Here is a 15,886-nt window from a genome sequence, read left to right on the forward strand (position 1 = left end):
TCCCCATACGACGGTACTTCTAGTGTATGTTGATGATATTGTGACCACAAGCAGCAATGAGGAGGAAATTTCAACCTTGAAGACCTTTTTGGGAACTGAATTTGACATTAAAGATATGGGAAAACTTAGATACTTTCTAGGACTAGAGTTAGTGTATTCGGACAATGGTGTTTCTCTCTCTCAAAGGAAGTATAATCTAGATCTACTGAAGGAAAATGGGATGCTTGGGTATAAGCCAGCAGAGACTCCTTTTGAACCCAATCTATACTTAAAGGCAAAAGAAGGAGAACCGGTTGATAAGACAAACTATCAGAAGTTGGAGATGAAGTTGATCTATTTGTCACACACTAGACCAGATATCATATTTGCAATTAGTCTTGTTAGCCAGTATATACATGATCCCTACTCCTCACATCTGGATTTAGTGTACCAGATTTTGTGATACTTGAAGGCTACTATAGGAGAAGGTACTTTGATTTCAACTCATGGACACCAAAGAGTTAAGGCATACATAGATGCGGATTGTGCATGGTATCCAGATGATAGAAAGTCTACCTCTTGCTACTGTGCATATGTAGGAGGCAACGTGGTGGCTTAAAGGAGAAAAAAGAAAGCAGTAGTTACAAGGTCCACTGCTGAAGCTGAGTTAAGAGCATTGGCTCAAGGTATCTCTGAAGTACTATGGTTGAAGGGGCTGCTTCAAAGCATAGGACAAAATTATAGACACCTATACAACTGTATAGCAAATCAACAATCAGCGTAGCTCATAATCCAACACAGCATGATAAGACTAAGCATGTGAAGATCGACAGGCATTCATCAAAGAAAAGATGGAGGCTGGAATAATTCAGATAATTTTTCTTGCCTCTAATAATCAACGGGCTGGTATTCTTACAAAGAGCTTGAACACCAAAAGTTTCAATAATATCATTGGCAAGTTGGGCATGATATTTATGTTCCAACCTAAGGGGGAGTATTGTAAGGCTGCAATAATATTAAGGGTAATTTTCATCTGGACCCCCTGAATTTTGGTCCATGTCATTTTTAGTCCAAATAAATTGACACTTTGCATCTGCCTCCCCTGAGGTATCCAATAACATCAATTAAGGACAAGTTGTAATTTTTATGACTAAAATACCCTTATATTTTATCTACTGTAGGATTTACATCATGTCTTCACAATTAAATCTAATGGTGGAAATCAAAAGAATTGTGGTATTTGCATTGAACTCAATTTCTGTTATGATAAAGCTAGATTTCCAGAAGTCCATTTTCATCATCGATCTTCAAGTCGTCTCTTCTTCTTTCTTCCTCCTCTTCTCCTCTATCTCTTATTTTTATATACAAGTCTCCACGCTCGTTGATCTATTCTTCCATCATTCCGCGATTCAAAGCTTCAAATACTCGATGGGAAGATTAAAATACTCGTAATGGCTCTTTCGGCTTTCCTCCCAAAATACCTTTCTTTTGCAACTAAACTTTGATATCCATAAAGATCTCCATCACCCTTTTACCTCTCCCACACCATTTCTTGCGTAGACAAATTAAACCCAACCTCGCTTCTCGGTTGCTCCGATCTCCGCCTCTGTTTCGCACACTCGCTGCCGCCTCTTCTCTCCGCCGACTCTTGCTCTTCCGATTCGCAAAATTCCGTAGTTATGGACTTCACTCGTCGATCCCCTGGATCGTTGGATTATAACAAGAAAATAATGAGCGGGAGAGAGGAGGAGGAAGAAGAGATGAGCGATAGTTTTTTTTTTGTTTGGCTAAGAGACGAGGGGGGGGGAGTGAGCGTAGTTTTTTTTTTTTTTTTTTTGGCTAAGAGACGAGGAGAAGAGGAAGAAGAAAAGAGACGATATTATTATTATTATTATTTTTTTTTTTTTTTGCCAAAACAAAATAAAGAACAGCGTTATTTCTTACTTCACTCGCAACTCCGAATAAGAACTCACGGTACTCTTTGCCTCCTCTTTCTAAACTTTGCTACTCGAATTCATTTAAGATTTGGAAGAAAAATAATAAGAGACAGAGGAGAAGAGGAGGAGGAGGAAGAGGATGAGCAACAGTTTTTTTTTTTTTTTTTTGCTAAGAGCGAGGAGGAGGAAGAAGAAGAGAGCGATTTTTTTTTTTTTTGCCAAAACAAAATAAAGAAGACAGCCTTATTTCGTAGGATGAGAAGAACCGAAGATTGTGACCATTGAAGAGGAAGAATTTGCACAGTATGAATTAATGATGAAGACGGAGTTATCAAAATCTGATTTTTTTTTTTTTTTAATTGTGAAGATATGATGTAAATTATATGTATAGGGTATTTTAGTTATAAAAATTATAATTTGTCCTTAATTGATCTTATTGTATACTTCAGGGGAGGCAGATGCAAAGTGTCAAATTATTTGGACTAAAAATGACATGGACCAAACCTCAGGGGGTCCAGATGAAAATTACCCTAATATTAATGGCAGCAGTAGTATACTTATTTTTTTTGGATGAATAAGTAAATATATTAAAACTGGAAAAGGAAAACAAGGTCTATAATTAGGAGACCGAAAAGAAGAGCTTAGGCTCCAGGAGACAACAATAAGCCTGTTCCTTGGGGTATCATCAATAAGGGGGTGGGGCAAAGCTAACAACCTAAAAGATACATCACAATAGATGGCATTCCAAATCCTATCTATAGAGCGGGATTTGGAGGTCCATCTCCGAAGATTGCGCTCCCACCAAAGGTGATAGATCAAGGCACAGAACACTAGCTTACCAATCCGATCGCAGATGGAAGAGCCTGAAAAGTTTCTCAAAATCCAAGACCAATCTCGGAAGAATCCATAGGATCTAGACCTTTAAATGGATAGCCGAAATCCGCCTCCGAATTCGCATTCGTATTCGTATCCAAAATTTTTTTTACCGGAAAATATCCATATCCGTCCGCTAAGCAACCGGATTCAGATTCGGATAATTGCTTATCGGATCGGATAATATCCGATCCGATAAATTTTTATCTTGATAGAGTAAAGTATTTAACATTTTTTCTTTAAAAATAGATGATAATCGGATTTGGATACCGGTAATCGGATTCGGATAGCGGTATTCGGTAATCGGAAATTAGAAATTTATAAAAATGTAAAAAAGTGACAATTATCAATCAATAATCGGATATTATATCGGACCGGATTATTATCGGATATCCAATAAAGTTTCGGATTCGAATTCGGATGCCTTCTCTAAATTTTTCCGGATTCGGATTCGGATAACGAATTTGCTATTCGGATTCGGGATACTAGTGTATCCAAGACAAATCCGGTCCGTTTACAGGTCTAATAGGATCACCTTGAACGGGGCCAAATGGAGGCTATGGTTTTTCCCCAGATAGATCTGGAGAAGCGGCAAGAAAAGAAAAGGTGCTCAAGGTGGAATTGTCTTGTTAGGTTCTTTTGTTATTCTCTTTGTAACATTCCCACAATGGGAAGGTTTGTTTTATTTTTAGTAAGTTTCTAATACGAATAAAGGACATGTTGTGTCTCTCTAACACAAGTTAGGATTTTCTCAAATCTTACAACAAAACTCAAGTAAATTGAGTTTCAAAATTTTCTTTAGCCAAAATTTCCATACAGATAAAGCCGGGGGAAAATATCTCTTGCAAGTATGGACCCAGAATCTCATACTTCATGATGGAATGTTTGTGGCACTTCAAGCATAAAATTTCAAACAAACCGTGTTACAATTACTTACCATAAAATCTCAAGCTATATATCAAAATGCAATATTCATTTTTCCCAACAAGTGCAAGACCACAAACACAACGTTCTACACATGACACCATCATGCGGCACCAAGGGGGCACAAAAACACATAACATAAGTCCTTCACTTACCAAGGATTGGAAAACCAACCTGCTGGTTCTATCACCATATTACAAGTTACAACCACTTATTTTAAGAGTTACAGCTATTAAGAAACCTTATCTTTTATTACTTATAAAATTTCATATTTAACGCACTTGTCTTGGTTATATATTGTTAAGAATTGCAGCAGCCTTGGTGCACAAGTTGCACAAGTTCTATTCTGAAGAAGTTTCTATTATGGAGATGCTACCTTGGTGCACAAGTTTTGGAGCTGCAGCCCTGAGTTTCCTTCTTGGATACTTTTGTATTTTCCTTTTGTTTCTATTTTAGTTACTTTCTATTTTAGTTGCTTTCTATTCTTACTTTTTATTTTTCTTATTGCTTGGTTGACAAGTAAGCTCTCTAGGCTAGTTTTTCTTTTACCAGATTTGGGAGATTCTATGCAACATGTAATTTTCATTTTGCTGCAACTCAGTTTAGGAAACTTTAAATAAAGTACTAGGGGAGAGCCAACATACACATACAAGCTGATCCAACATACACATACAAGTTCTTTCCCTCTTCTTCTTCAATCTTCTTCTATTCTTCTTCTTCTTTATAAATCCTAGGCTGATTACAGGTGCTGAAATTCTAATGTATATTATTATTCATTCAAGTATCTATGCATGATAAAGTTACTATGTATTGGTTTTTGTTATAGTTTGATCATTTCCATTCAATTCTACACCAATTGATGTGTATCCCCAACTAAATATGTCTCTTCAGATTGTGTTGAGCAAGCCGATTCTGGAAGAATGGCTTAATTGATCAATGTGATCTCAAGCCTTATTTATAATAAAGTGGAAAGAACACTATTACATAAATACCCTTACTTGGGTAACAAGAAATAGAAATTTACATGAACAAAAACTCTAATAGAGTTGAACTCCTAATAGAACTCAACCAACACTCCCCCTAAAGTTGAGGCATAGATATTAGTCATGCCCACCTTACCTACAATAGGAAGGAAATCTATTTTCAAACCCTTAGTGAAAACATCAGCCACTTGGTCTCCAGACCTCACAAAAGGCATGCAGATAAGCCTTTGTTTTAGCTTTCCTTTGAAAAAAAACCTGTCAATTTCAATGTGCTTAGTTCGATCATGTTGCACAGGATTATTAGCAATACTAAAAGCAACCTTATTGTCACAATATAGCATCATAGGGTTTGGAACTTGGACTCCAATATCTTATAGCATGCCTTTTAACAATAGTAGCTCACAAACTCCATGAACCATAACTCTATATTAAGCTTTGGTATTGGATAAAGCTACCACATTATGTTTCTTACTTCTCCAAGTAACTAGATTACCTACAACAAAGGTACAGTAACCTGAAATTGACTTCCTACCTGGAGATCCAGCCCAGTCTGCATCAATGTATGCTTCTACTCTTAGATTATCAGTGGGTGACAAAAGTATTCCTTTTCCAGGAGTTCCCTTCAAATACTGTAGCATTTTGGTAACAACCTTCATATGAGCTAAATATGGATCATGCATGAATTGGCTCACTATCCCCACGGCATAAGCGATGCCTGGCTTGGTGTGGGACAAGTAAATAAGCTTCCCAACCATCCTTTGGTATCTTCCTTTGTCCACTAGTTCTCCCTCTTTTTCTTTAAATTTAGCTCCAACTTCAATAGGGGTATCAACTGCTTTACACCCCAACATTCCCACTTCTGATAATAAATTTAGGACATACTTTCTTTGGGATAGGAATATACCATTCTTTGATCAAGCCACCTCAATCCCTAAGAAGTACCGTAACTTCCCTAGATCTTTAATCTCAAACTCTCTACCAGAAAGTCCTTCAACCTTTGAATTTCTTCACCATCATTCCCTGTGATGATTCACATAAACAATGAAAAATGTGATGTTAGTACCTGACTTCTTGACAAATAATGTATGATCAGCATTGCTTTGCTTGTACCCAATAGAAGTCATTGCCTTCAGGAGGTGTCCAAACCAGCATTTAGGAGACTATTTTAACCCATAAATTGACCTCTTTAATCGATAAACTTTCCCTGCAGTATTGTCATCGGAGAAACCATGTGGGATTTCCATATAGACTTCTTCCTCTAACTTCCCATATAAGAAGGCATTCTTTACCTCTAGTTGGTGCAAGTTCCAGTCTTTGTTCACAGCTACAGACAATAGAACTCTAACAGTGTTCAGTTTTGCAACAGGGGCAAAAGTCTCCTGATAATCAATCCCATCGGTCTAGGTAAACCCCTTTGCAACTAGTCTAGCCTTCAACTTGTTGACAAATCCATCCATATTTTATTAAGCCATAAACACCCATTTGCATCCCACTGATTTTTTTCCTGGAGGAAGTGTAACCAACTCCCAAATGTCATTTTTCTTCATTGAAAACCTACATTTCCTTTACTATAGCTGCATTCCATCTCTTATTAGCATAAGCTTCCTACCAACTTTTATGAACAGATATAGATGATAGAGAGGATATAAAAGCATGGTAAGAGTTAGACAAAGTCATAAAAGACATATTTAGCTATTGGATTCTGATTACAAGATCTGACTCCTTTTCTAACAGCAATAGGAAGATCAAAAGAAGATACCTCAAGGGGAACAGCGCAGACTGCTTCTGGAGCAGGAGACTGAAGTGGTAACGTGTCACCTTTCTCCACCTGCTTTAGCCGGTTGTAATTCTTCCTTTAATAAGTCTGCACCTCCTTTTCTGGTCAATCTTGAAGACCTCAATAGTGTGCCTCACATGAGTGGTCTCCCCCTGACCAGGTTCTTCACATGGTTCAGAAAACTGAGGGGGAGAATTAGAGTCCTCAGGTATACTGGCTGAAGTCTCCCCAGGTCAGCAAACACTTCTTGAACTCCAAAGTTGTTTTGTGGTGGTGTGATAGAAAGGTCTAGAGTTGGAAAGAGCACCTCTCCTCTAGGACTCTCCCCCTAGAGGAGGTGCATAGTAAGGGCAAGACTCATTAAAAATGACATCCATGGAGACAATGGTTTTCCTAGAACGAGGACGATAAAATTTGTACCCTTTCTGAGTAGCAAAATACCCTAGAAAAATGCAGCATAGGCCACGGGGAGCCAACTTACTTTGATGGGTTGTGATTCTAGCATAACATACCCATCCAAAAACCTTTAGGGGAATAATAAAAGAAGAGGTTCCCTGGAGAGGCTCATTAGGACATTTAAAACCAAGGATCCTACTGGGCATCCTATTCATAAGGTAAGAGGCAGTGAGTATAGCATCACTCCAGTAATTTTCAGAGACATTCATAGCAATTATACTATCTCTAAAAGATGTTGATTCTTCCTTTCAGCAACCCCATTTTGGGCAATTGTATCAACACAATTGGTCTGGTGTATTATGGGAGAGTCAGAGAGATATCTCTGAAATTCACAATCAATATACTCTGTGCCATTGTCACTACAAAGGATCTTCACAATGGTATTGAATTGAGTTTTAATCATATTATGAAAAATCACGAAAACATCGAAAAACCTCATTTTTTTGTTGTAAAAGATAAATCCATGTAGAACGAGAGTGATAATCAATAAAAGTAACAAAGTACCTATGGCTAGTAATAAACACATGTTGGTAAAGGCCCCACACATCAGTATGAATTAGTCCAAAACGAATAGATTTTCTATTATGAAGAGAAGGTAAATAAGTAGAACGAGTCTGCTTTGCAAAAATATATAGGAGATGCAGTCAGAGCAGAAGTAGATCCTCCAATTGACTCCAAAAGATAAAGTTCATTGTCTAGTTTACCACGTCCAATCACCTTCCCTGCTATCAGATCCTAGAAGACACAGTAAGATGGGAAAAAATCACTTTACAATTCAAGTCATGTATAAGACTACTGATAGAGAACAAGTCAGTAGAAGAAAGAGGGAACGTGTAAAACTTTAGACAAAGAAAGTGATGGAGAATGTTGAATGGTCCGTTTTCCAGCAATGGAAGAATAGGATCCATCAGCAATTCAAACTTTATCTTTTCCGGAAGTTGGAGCATAATGTAAGAAAAAAGAGGATGAACCTATCATATGATCTGTGGCTCCTGTATCAATGATCTAGGGAGCAAAAACTGAAGAAACATGGTAGCCAATAAAATTTTTACCTAAAGTAGCAAGGTAGGAGTTGGTATGGGTAATGAAGGAAGCAGTAGTAGAGGTTGTACCGACAATAGAAGACTACAAGAATACGTTGCGAGTAGCTAACTTCTCCTATGAAAAACCAATGTCTGCAGAGGGTGTTATGGAAACTGTCTCAAAAACATTAGCTTTCAATTTTCCCCTTTGTGCTATTTTTTATTTAAAATCAGCAGGCTTCCCATAGAACTTCCAACAATTGGCCTTGGTATGATATGGTTTGTGACAGTGCTCAAACTTGACAATCTCCTTAACCGAATCAAATTTAGTGCTAATAGACTGTAAGGCTAATTACTCCACAATAAAAGCATAAAGCATGGCTAATCGACGACTTTCCTCACACTGAACAAGGGCATAAGACTGTTCAATTGTAGGAAAGCGAGAACGACTTAATACTTGCACTCTGATATAATCATACTCCACATTCAAACTTGCCAAGAAGTCATATACCCAAATCTTATCAACATGCTTCATATAAGTAGTCACATCATTTGGATTAGTGGGGTGATAATCCTTAGAATATCCAACTCCTTCCAACGAGATCACAACTCAGCATAATATTGGGACACAATCAGTTCCTTTTGGGTAGTCGCATGAAGGTTCTTTTGTAGCTCATAAACCTGTGAATCATTCCTCAACTGTCCATATGTTTCAGTAGTAGCCTTCCAGATTTGGGCTGCAGTATCAAGTAATATGTATCCACGGGCAATATTTGGATTCATGGAATTCAAAAAGAATGACATAATAAGAGAGTCATTCGAGATCCATTTATCCTATGAAACACCTGTGGTAGTTGGTTTGATAGTGGTGCCCGTAATGTGTCCAACAAGTCCTCTTCAGGCAATAGTCAAGTAAGCAGATCGAGACCAAATCAAATAATTTGTTTCATCAAATATTACCGAAAGAGGATGAAGAGTGGGGTAATGTTCGGAGCCAGTGGGAGCAGTAGTACCATAGGTAGTTGCCATGCTGAAAAAATTGTCTGCAGTTCTTCAGTTTTCACCCTTTAAAAAATAACTGAAATGTTGCAGAATGCAATAGCCAAACAAAGATTCAAAAGGTGCATATAAGGAACACCATTTTAACTATGAGAAATTACAAATAAGCCTCTGAAAAATCTGGATTTGCAAAGAGGTCCCTAAAACTATGTAAATTTACACATAAGCCCCTGAAACTATGCAAATTTACAATTAAATCCCTAAAATATGCAACGAAACCCCTAAAACATCAATATTTTTGTCTTTCTATTTTTGGGCTAATAGAACTGCAGGTAAGGTGGGAAAAAACCTAAATATGGTTTGATTAAAGTTGGGTTGTTAATTCAAGGGTCGAATAGTTTTTAAGGAGCTTCTCATTTCAGACAAGGAGAGAAAAAAACAGAGGAAGGAACAAGATACTACGATCGATGGTTCAAAAATAACTCACTGTGATTTGAAGTAATATCATCAGTATCACTCTTTATACATGAGAAAAACTTAATAGATGGTTCGGTGACAGAGGGGAGAGCTATTCTCGGTAAGCTATTCTCTCTTTTCCGTCTATTCTTGTTCTTCCCTAATCGTCTCAAGGCTCTAATACCATGTTAAGAAAGCCGATTGTGGAAGAATGGCTTAATTGATCAGTGTGATCTCAAGCCCGCTATTTATAATAAAGTGGAAAGAACACTATTACATAAAAACCCTTACTTGGGTAACCAGAAATAGAAATTTACATGAACAAAAACTCTAATAGAGTTGAACTCCTAGTAGAACTCAACCAACAGATTGCCTAACCGTAATAATACCCAACATCAGTACTTAAACCTTGCTACACCGAATATGTAACCGCCCTTTGGTCCTCACATCATAAATCAGAGGGAGAGCTGCTAACATGACTGCCTCTCCCTTTCTTCTCTTCTTCCCCTTTTCTTCTCTATGCTATCTCTGGTTTATTAGTTGTCATTCTTTCATATTGCATCAAAGCACTAAAAACCAGAGAACAATCCAACCTCTTTATGTTGTTTTGAGTCTACTCATAAAAAATAAAAAATAAAAATAAAAAAACTACCTGCAGCAGTCTTCTGCTGCTATACTTTCTGTTATTAGTCTCTCAAAAATGCTCTGGAAGTCTCTCTTATCATTCACTCAAAGCTTACGCTGCTAATCAATGTCTCAAGTTTGTAAAAGTCTGGATTTCTGCAGTTATGCCAATGGTTGCTGTTTGTGGCATTTTTTTCTAGTTTCTTGATGACCAAGTTACCAATACTGCCTATTTAGTCTAAAGCAATAATTTGTACTTGTTCGCCTGCAGTAACCCATACTTACCCATTTGGTCTGCAGTAACCGCATTGTCCATTGGTTCCATAATAACCTATACTTCCTATCTATCATTTAAATTTTATTTTTTTAAACCTTGGACCTCTATTGAGAGTTGAGACTCCATTCTTGCCTTCTATTGAGCAAAAGAATGCCTACTACTTGCATGTTATGAATTACAATATACCTGGTGGAGATGTTGCACTTTGAGAAGATGACTACTTCCTACTACTGAAACTATTTGGGTAGTGCCTTTGATAGATGCGGTTCTTATTCACTGCACTCTACTCCTTGTTACTGATGATTATCACCTGGATGAAGTTCTTAGTGTTTACTAGCATTTAGTCCTACTTATGATCAAGACTCACACGTTTTTTCGATATTTGTTCTTGTTATTCCAAACTAGGTCCTTTAATATGTATACTCCAGCTTGAGGAGGAGTGTTAAATATCTACCATTATATGTTGCTAGGGAGTATTTGACCCATATGTACCACAGGGGGTACCATACATGTCATGTACACATATTTACTAGTAGTTACTTTCAGTTTTAGAATTAGTAAACAGACTAGCTTTAGATTAGATTTTAGATCATTTATTTAGTTTCTATCTTTTGTTCCTACCCTTTAGGAAGGTCTTATTGCTGATATGTAAGTCCCCTTTTGACCTCACTTTATAAAAATATGAGTCACAAGAGGAGAGCTGCTAATACGACTACCCCTCCTGCAGCGTCTCCCTTCCTCTTCTTCTTTGTGTTATCTCCACTCTGTTAGTCGCTATTTTGTCAAAAAATTAATTTAGGACGCTGACTGAAGAGGACTTTTCTACTGTTTAAAGGGGTTATCTGAATTGAATGAGATCTGGAGATGAGCAATGAGGATCTGAAGTTATAATTTGACAGAAAACAAGAAAGAATTGAAGAAAGAAGAATAGATTGTGATCTCAATTCTAAAATGGCATACAGATTCTTTTTAGTTTTGTTGAACCTGAAGTAAGGAGTAACCAATCCATGACTCAGAGAAAAAATTTGAGGATAAAGGTCCGGAGTCTGGAATTGAACCAAGTTCTAAGGTAGATAAAACAGAATTTATGAGAAGAATTGAAGAAAGAAGAATAGATTGTGATCTCAATTCTAAAATGGCATAAACAGATTCTTTTTAGTTTTGTTGAACCTGAAGTAAGGAGTAACCAGTCCATGACTCAGCGAAAAATATGAGAATAAAGGTCCGGAGTCTGGAATTGAACCAAGTTCTAAGGTAGATAAAATATGGATTAGTGAAGTATCCAATTGATAAGAAATTTAATTTCATATTTCTATACATTGAAAGAATGTTTAATAATTGAATGTGGGAGACACATGTTTAAGTTGCCTGAATATTGAACTACAAGAAATTTCAGAGAATGAATACAGTTGTCTAAGGTGCTAATAACATTGGGAGTAATAACAATAAAGTTAACCAAGGGGTGAGGGATTCATAATGTATCAATAAATGTTTGTATCTTCCCCATGCTCGACCAGACATTGCTCAAGTTGTTAATCTGATGAGTCAGTATATCCACGATCCAGAATCCACTCATCTAGATGATGTTGTGTTTAGAGATACCTGAAGCTAGTCCCAGAAAAATAGGTTATTTCCTCTGGGTAAGCATTCAAACAGACACTGATTGAGTAGGCTCTTCATATGACTAGAAGTCTAAATCTGCCTATGATTCCTATGATGGAGGAAACCCTGTGCCTTGGCATAGCCAGAAACAAGTTCTAAGTGCTCATTCCAATAGCGAGGCAAAGTTCTGTGCCATGGCTCAAGTATCTTCCACAAGATCTTGGTTTGGACTCCAATTCTCACGATGTTGTACTATGATTATTGTTTAAGTATATACACTTGGGCTATTTACTGTTCACGACACTATTCACGTGAACAGTAAAAAATATGTTTTTACTGTTCATGGTACTGTTCACATGAATAGTAAAATCTGTGTTACTGTTCACGTGAACAGTATATGCTAGTGATGCTACTCTACTTTCTATTTCTAATGTTGGAGTCTTGCTACATAGGTTTTGGGAGTTTTTAGAAAGCATAGTTTCTATTTTGGTGGTAGTTTCTATTTTCAGAATTTTCTATTTTAGGAGCTAGGAAGTTACTAAAGTTGTAATTTTTTGTTTCTTTTTTCTAGAGGACAATTACTTGTCTCTTAAGTTGTATTAGATTCATTAGAAGCTATAAATAAAAAGGCTCTGTTTGATTCTAGACTCTTAAAGCAAGAATCACAGGCTTCTTCTACTGGTTCTTCATCTCTCTTTTCTCTGTTCAAGTTCAACTGCTGTTTTGATTATTTAAAGCTTGTTTTCTAACAATTATAAATATGCTATTAGCATTCCCCACAACCCAGTTCAGCTTGACGGGAGTACGGGACAACACATGTGAAAATAGATCATCATTTCATCAAGGAAAAACTTGACCAAGGACTTGTCTACTTGTCCATATTCTATTTGTTCAGTTTGGGGATCAGTTGGATGATGCTTTCACCAAAGGGCTTACCAGTAAAGTTTTTCACTTTGTTTGGTGCAAGTTTGGAATATGTGACATCTTGGGCTTGGTCATTTACAGTTCTGCCTCACAGTAGGCTTTGGTACAGCTATGCCATCTGGGAGTCCAGTGAATCTTCAGGTACATGAGAAGTACATTAATGGATATGAAACATTTAGACAGACACGTGGGACCACCTCTAGTGATTCCATCTAGATCCCTCACATGCATTCAAGTACATCCATGTACGTAAGAAACCCCTAGACTCTTTTATAGGTGGGGTAAATAAAACTGCATACACGTCAGAGGTATCAACTGTCGACTAGAAAATTCCCATGATTATCAAAGAATAGATAATAAACATGCTTAAATGATCAGGGGGAATATGTTTGCAACATCTTACTTGCAAGTTCAAAATTTGGAAACAACCTCTCCTGCAAAGTAGGGAGTGAAGCTACACACGTTTTCCCCACTCAGTAGTAACAGCCTCATGCATTGGGTTGCTCTTTAAATGATAAAAAGTTAGTACATCATCTTACAAGACAATTCTATTATTCCAAAGGAAGTGTCTGAACAGAAAAATGATAGGTGCACTTAGAATTTGGCAACTTCTAATTGTCCCTCGTCTTATTCCTAAAAGCTCTTTAAGCTAGGGGTATAAAAAGGTTTCCAAAAATAACTTGAAGGTAACCATTTGTCGTTATCAAAAGTTTCCATTGTGTAGCATACTAGAATCGCAAAAAAGTAAGGCTACAAATTATTTGACACCATGAGGGCTACTAGTAAGAAAATCCCTCTCAAATGTACACTAATTATTGCAAATATCTTGCATTTGCATATGATAAATGGCACTAGTAAAAAGACACAACAAAGTTTAAAACCCTAATATCACTCTAGATTATTTTCCTCTGGTTTCTAATGTTTACTATCATAAGCATTTCCAGAAGTTCCATTGCATAATTATGATGGGTTTCTCACATTTTTCCATAATTCATCCCATTCCTCATTTTGCAAAAAAAATATTTTTTCGAACCTTACAATGCAGGATATGTGCTGCTCTGTCAAAATATAAAGCCTTTAAGGTTAAAATAACCAGCTCAACAAAGAAATAAATATCATAAAAGACTTTTAAGTGAGCTAGCATGTCAAACAAGAAACTTACTTGCTTCAGATGTAGAACCCATCCTGCAGTAATGTCTGAAATTAATTTAAAAGAAAAATCAGTAATAAAGATGATGACAGTTAGAAACTACTAAAATGAAATTAAAGTCATGCACTTAGTTGGAATACGAGATAAATTATAAATTAACAAAGAATTACTGAAGCATGATGCAAGAATGAAACCAGAGGTTCAATTGGCATCTAACGGAGAAGTGCTTGAGTTGTAGGAAATAAAACAATACCCACTACTGCAAGAAATCTTTTGGATGGTTGATGGGCAGTATGATCCTGCTGAACAGAATATCTCAGCACTACTACCAACATCAGCCCAAACATCAGCTGCACCACAGGTATGATTTGGCTGTCCAGGAGGCAGTTGGTAACGGTACCTGTGAAATTTTTTTAGCCATAGTAAGAAAGTCACTGATACATAATCTACACTTCTAGATATATAGAGAAACTGTTATGTTAAAGAAAAGATCGTGAATTTGTCACGGCAACTGCCACTCAGAAAACATTAGTTGGTTCATGTGATAAAGGATTTCCATATCAATCTCAACAGTCAATTCTCAACCCAAAACTGGAGCTGTCACAGAAAATTGCATAAAACAAGGGCTAAAATTATCATTATTATTTTTTTTTAAAGAATCTTTTTTATTGAAATTTTGTAACTTGATCATATTTTGAGCCACCGAGATATCAGAGATGGTTACAACAGTCACTAGCATCACAATGTTAATGTTGTAATTTGAGTATGACTTTTACCCCAAAAAAATTGAATATGAGGGTAATTTTGTCTAATAGGAACGTTTATGGATATATTTTTGTACTTCTACTCGCTGGCATCCTCCGTGTTAAGGTTTTACTCATCATTAATAAAGGTTGCCCCTCTATCATATTGACAAGCTAACAATCCCATACTAGTGCTACCCACCTCTCTTTTTAAAACTCCATTGAGGATTGGTTCCTCCTTTCCCACTTGGCGCTAGTTACTAATGGCACAGAGGGATTTTGGTACCCTAATACCTCCAATTATATGTTCGTGTTTTCTCTTATGTTTAATCCTGCATTACCACCATGTCAGATCATATGATCGCATCTATTGCAACCAAAATCAAAAATCATGGAGTTCATGGCAATTTTTGTCCCTTCCCTATTAGCGCCATCAAATTGGAAGAGCAATTATTTGATGTGCTCTCCTTCTTGGTACTTGTCTTGATTCCCACAGGTAGGCAAAGTTCCTTACAAAACAAGGAAACCGACCACTGTAGGTACATCAGAGAAAAAAAGGATTCAGACAATTCTTCGGTAACGTCTTTTATTATCAATCTCTGTGCATCCTAATATTTACATCGATATATACTACCGGATTCTGCTGCAAATATTTAAAAACCTGCTCAAAACTAGTATTTGCAGGCTGGGAGTGATTCTCAGGTGCATCAACTGCACAAGAAGATCAATAGATATGATGCAGAAGGAGCTGACTTTCTCCCAGTGTTACTCTGAAGTCCGAACTACATAGCCTGTGGTAGGAATTGGACTTCTATCATGACTTGCAGGGTGCCAGCTGATGCTACCAACTGCAAGAAAGAGCAGACAAACTTCAGGAATATGATTCCTTGTAGGTCAGAATGTGGAATATAATCAGTAATGCCCATGTTCTCAGTCATGAGCCTTTTCAAACCTTTGAGTGAGCATCTTCCCTGATTTAGTTGGAAAATACCTGTCGTACTGCTATGTTAAAGTCCATACCAAAAGCATGGTTCAAATTTTGACCGAGACAGGCCAAAATATTAGTTAAACCGAGACGGGCCATGGATTAGTATGAAGAGTCCCAAGTTTCAATAAGTTTCAACACTATTTCAGAAATTTTGATAGTTTCGACCAATAAT

General features: G+C 36.9%; 1 protein-coding gene across 1 annotated transcript in view; it reads right to left on the minus strand.

The window, feature by feature from the left end:
* Positions 1-15,886, minus strand: part of LOC149021932 (ABC transporter G family member 28-like) — a 94,449-nt gene that overhangs the window by 45,994 nt on the left and 32,569 nt on the right. The window contains exons 5-6 of the mRNA XM_089150135.1: positions 14,237-14,383; positions 13,996-14,030 (exon numbers count right to left, since the gene is read on the minus strand). Of these exons, the coding sequence (XP_089006261.1) occupies positions 13,996-14,030; positions 14,237-14,383 (182 nt within the window). The remainder of the gene's footprint in view (positions 1-13,995; positions 14,031-14,236; positions 14,384-15,886) is intronic.

Source organism: Hakea prostrata, chromosome 3 (genome assembly GCF_041222555.1).
Source record: "Hakea prostrata isolate BN-2017 chromosome 3, UWA_Hpros_2, whole genome shotgun sequence".
Taxonomy (NCBI): Eukaryota; Viridiplantae; Streptophyta; class Magnoliopsida; order Proteales; family Proteaceae; genus Hakea; species Hakea prostrata.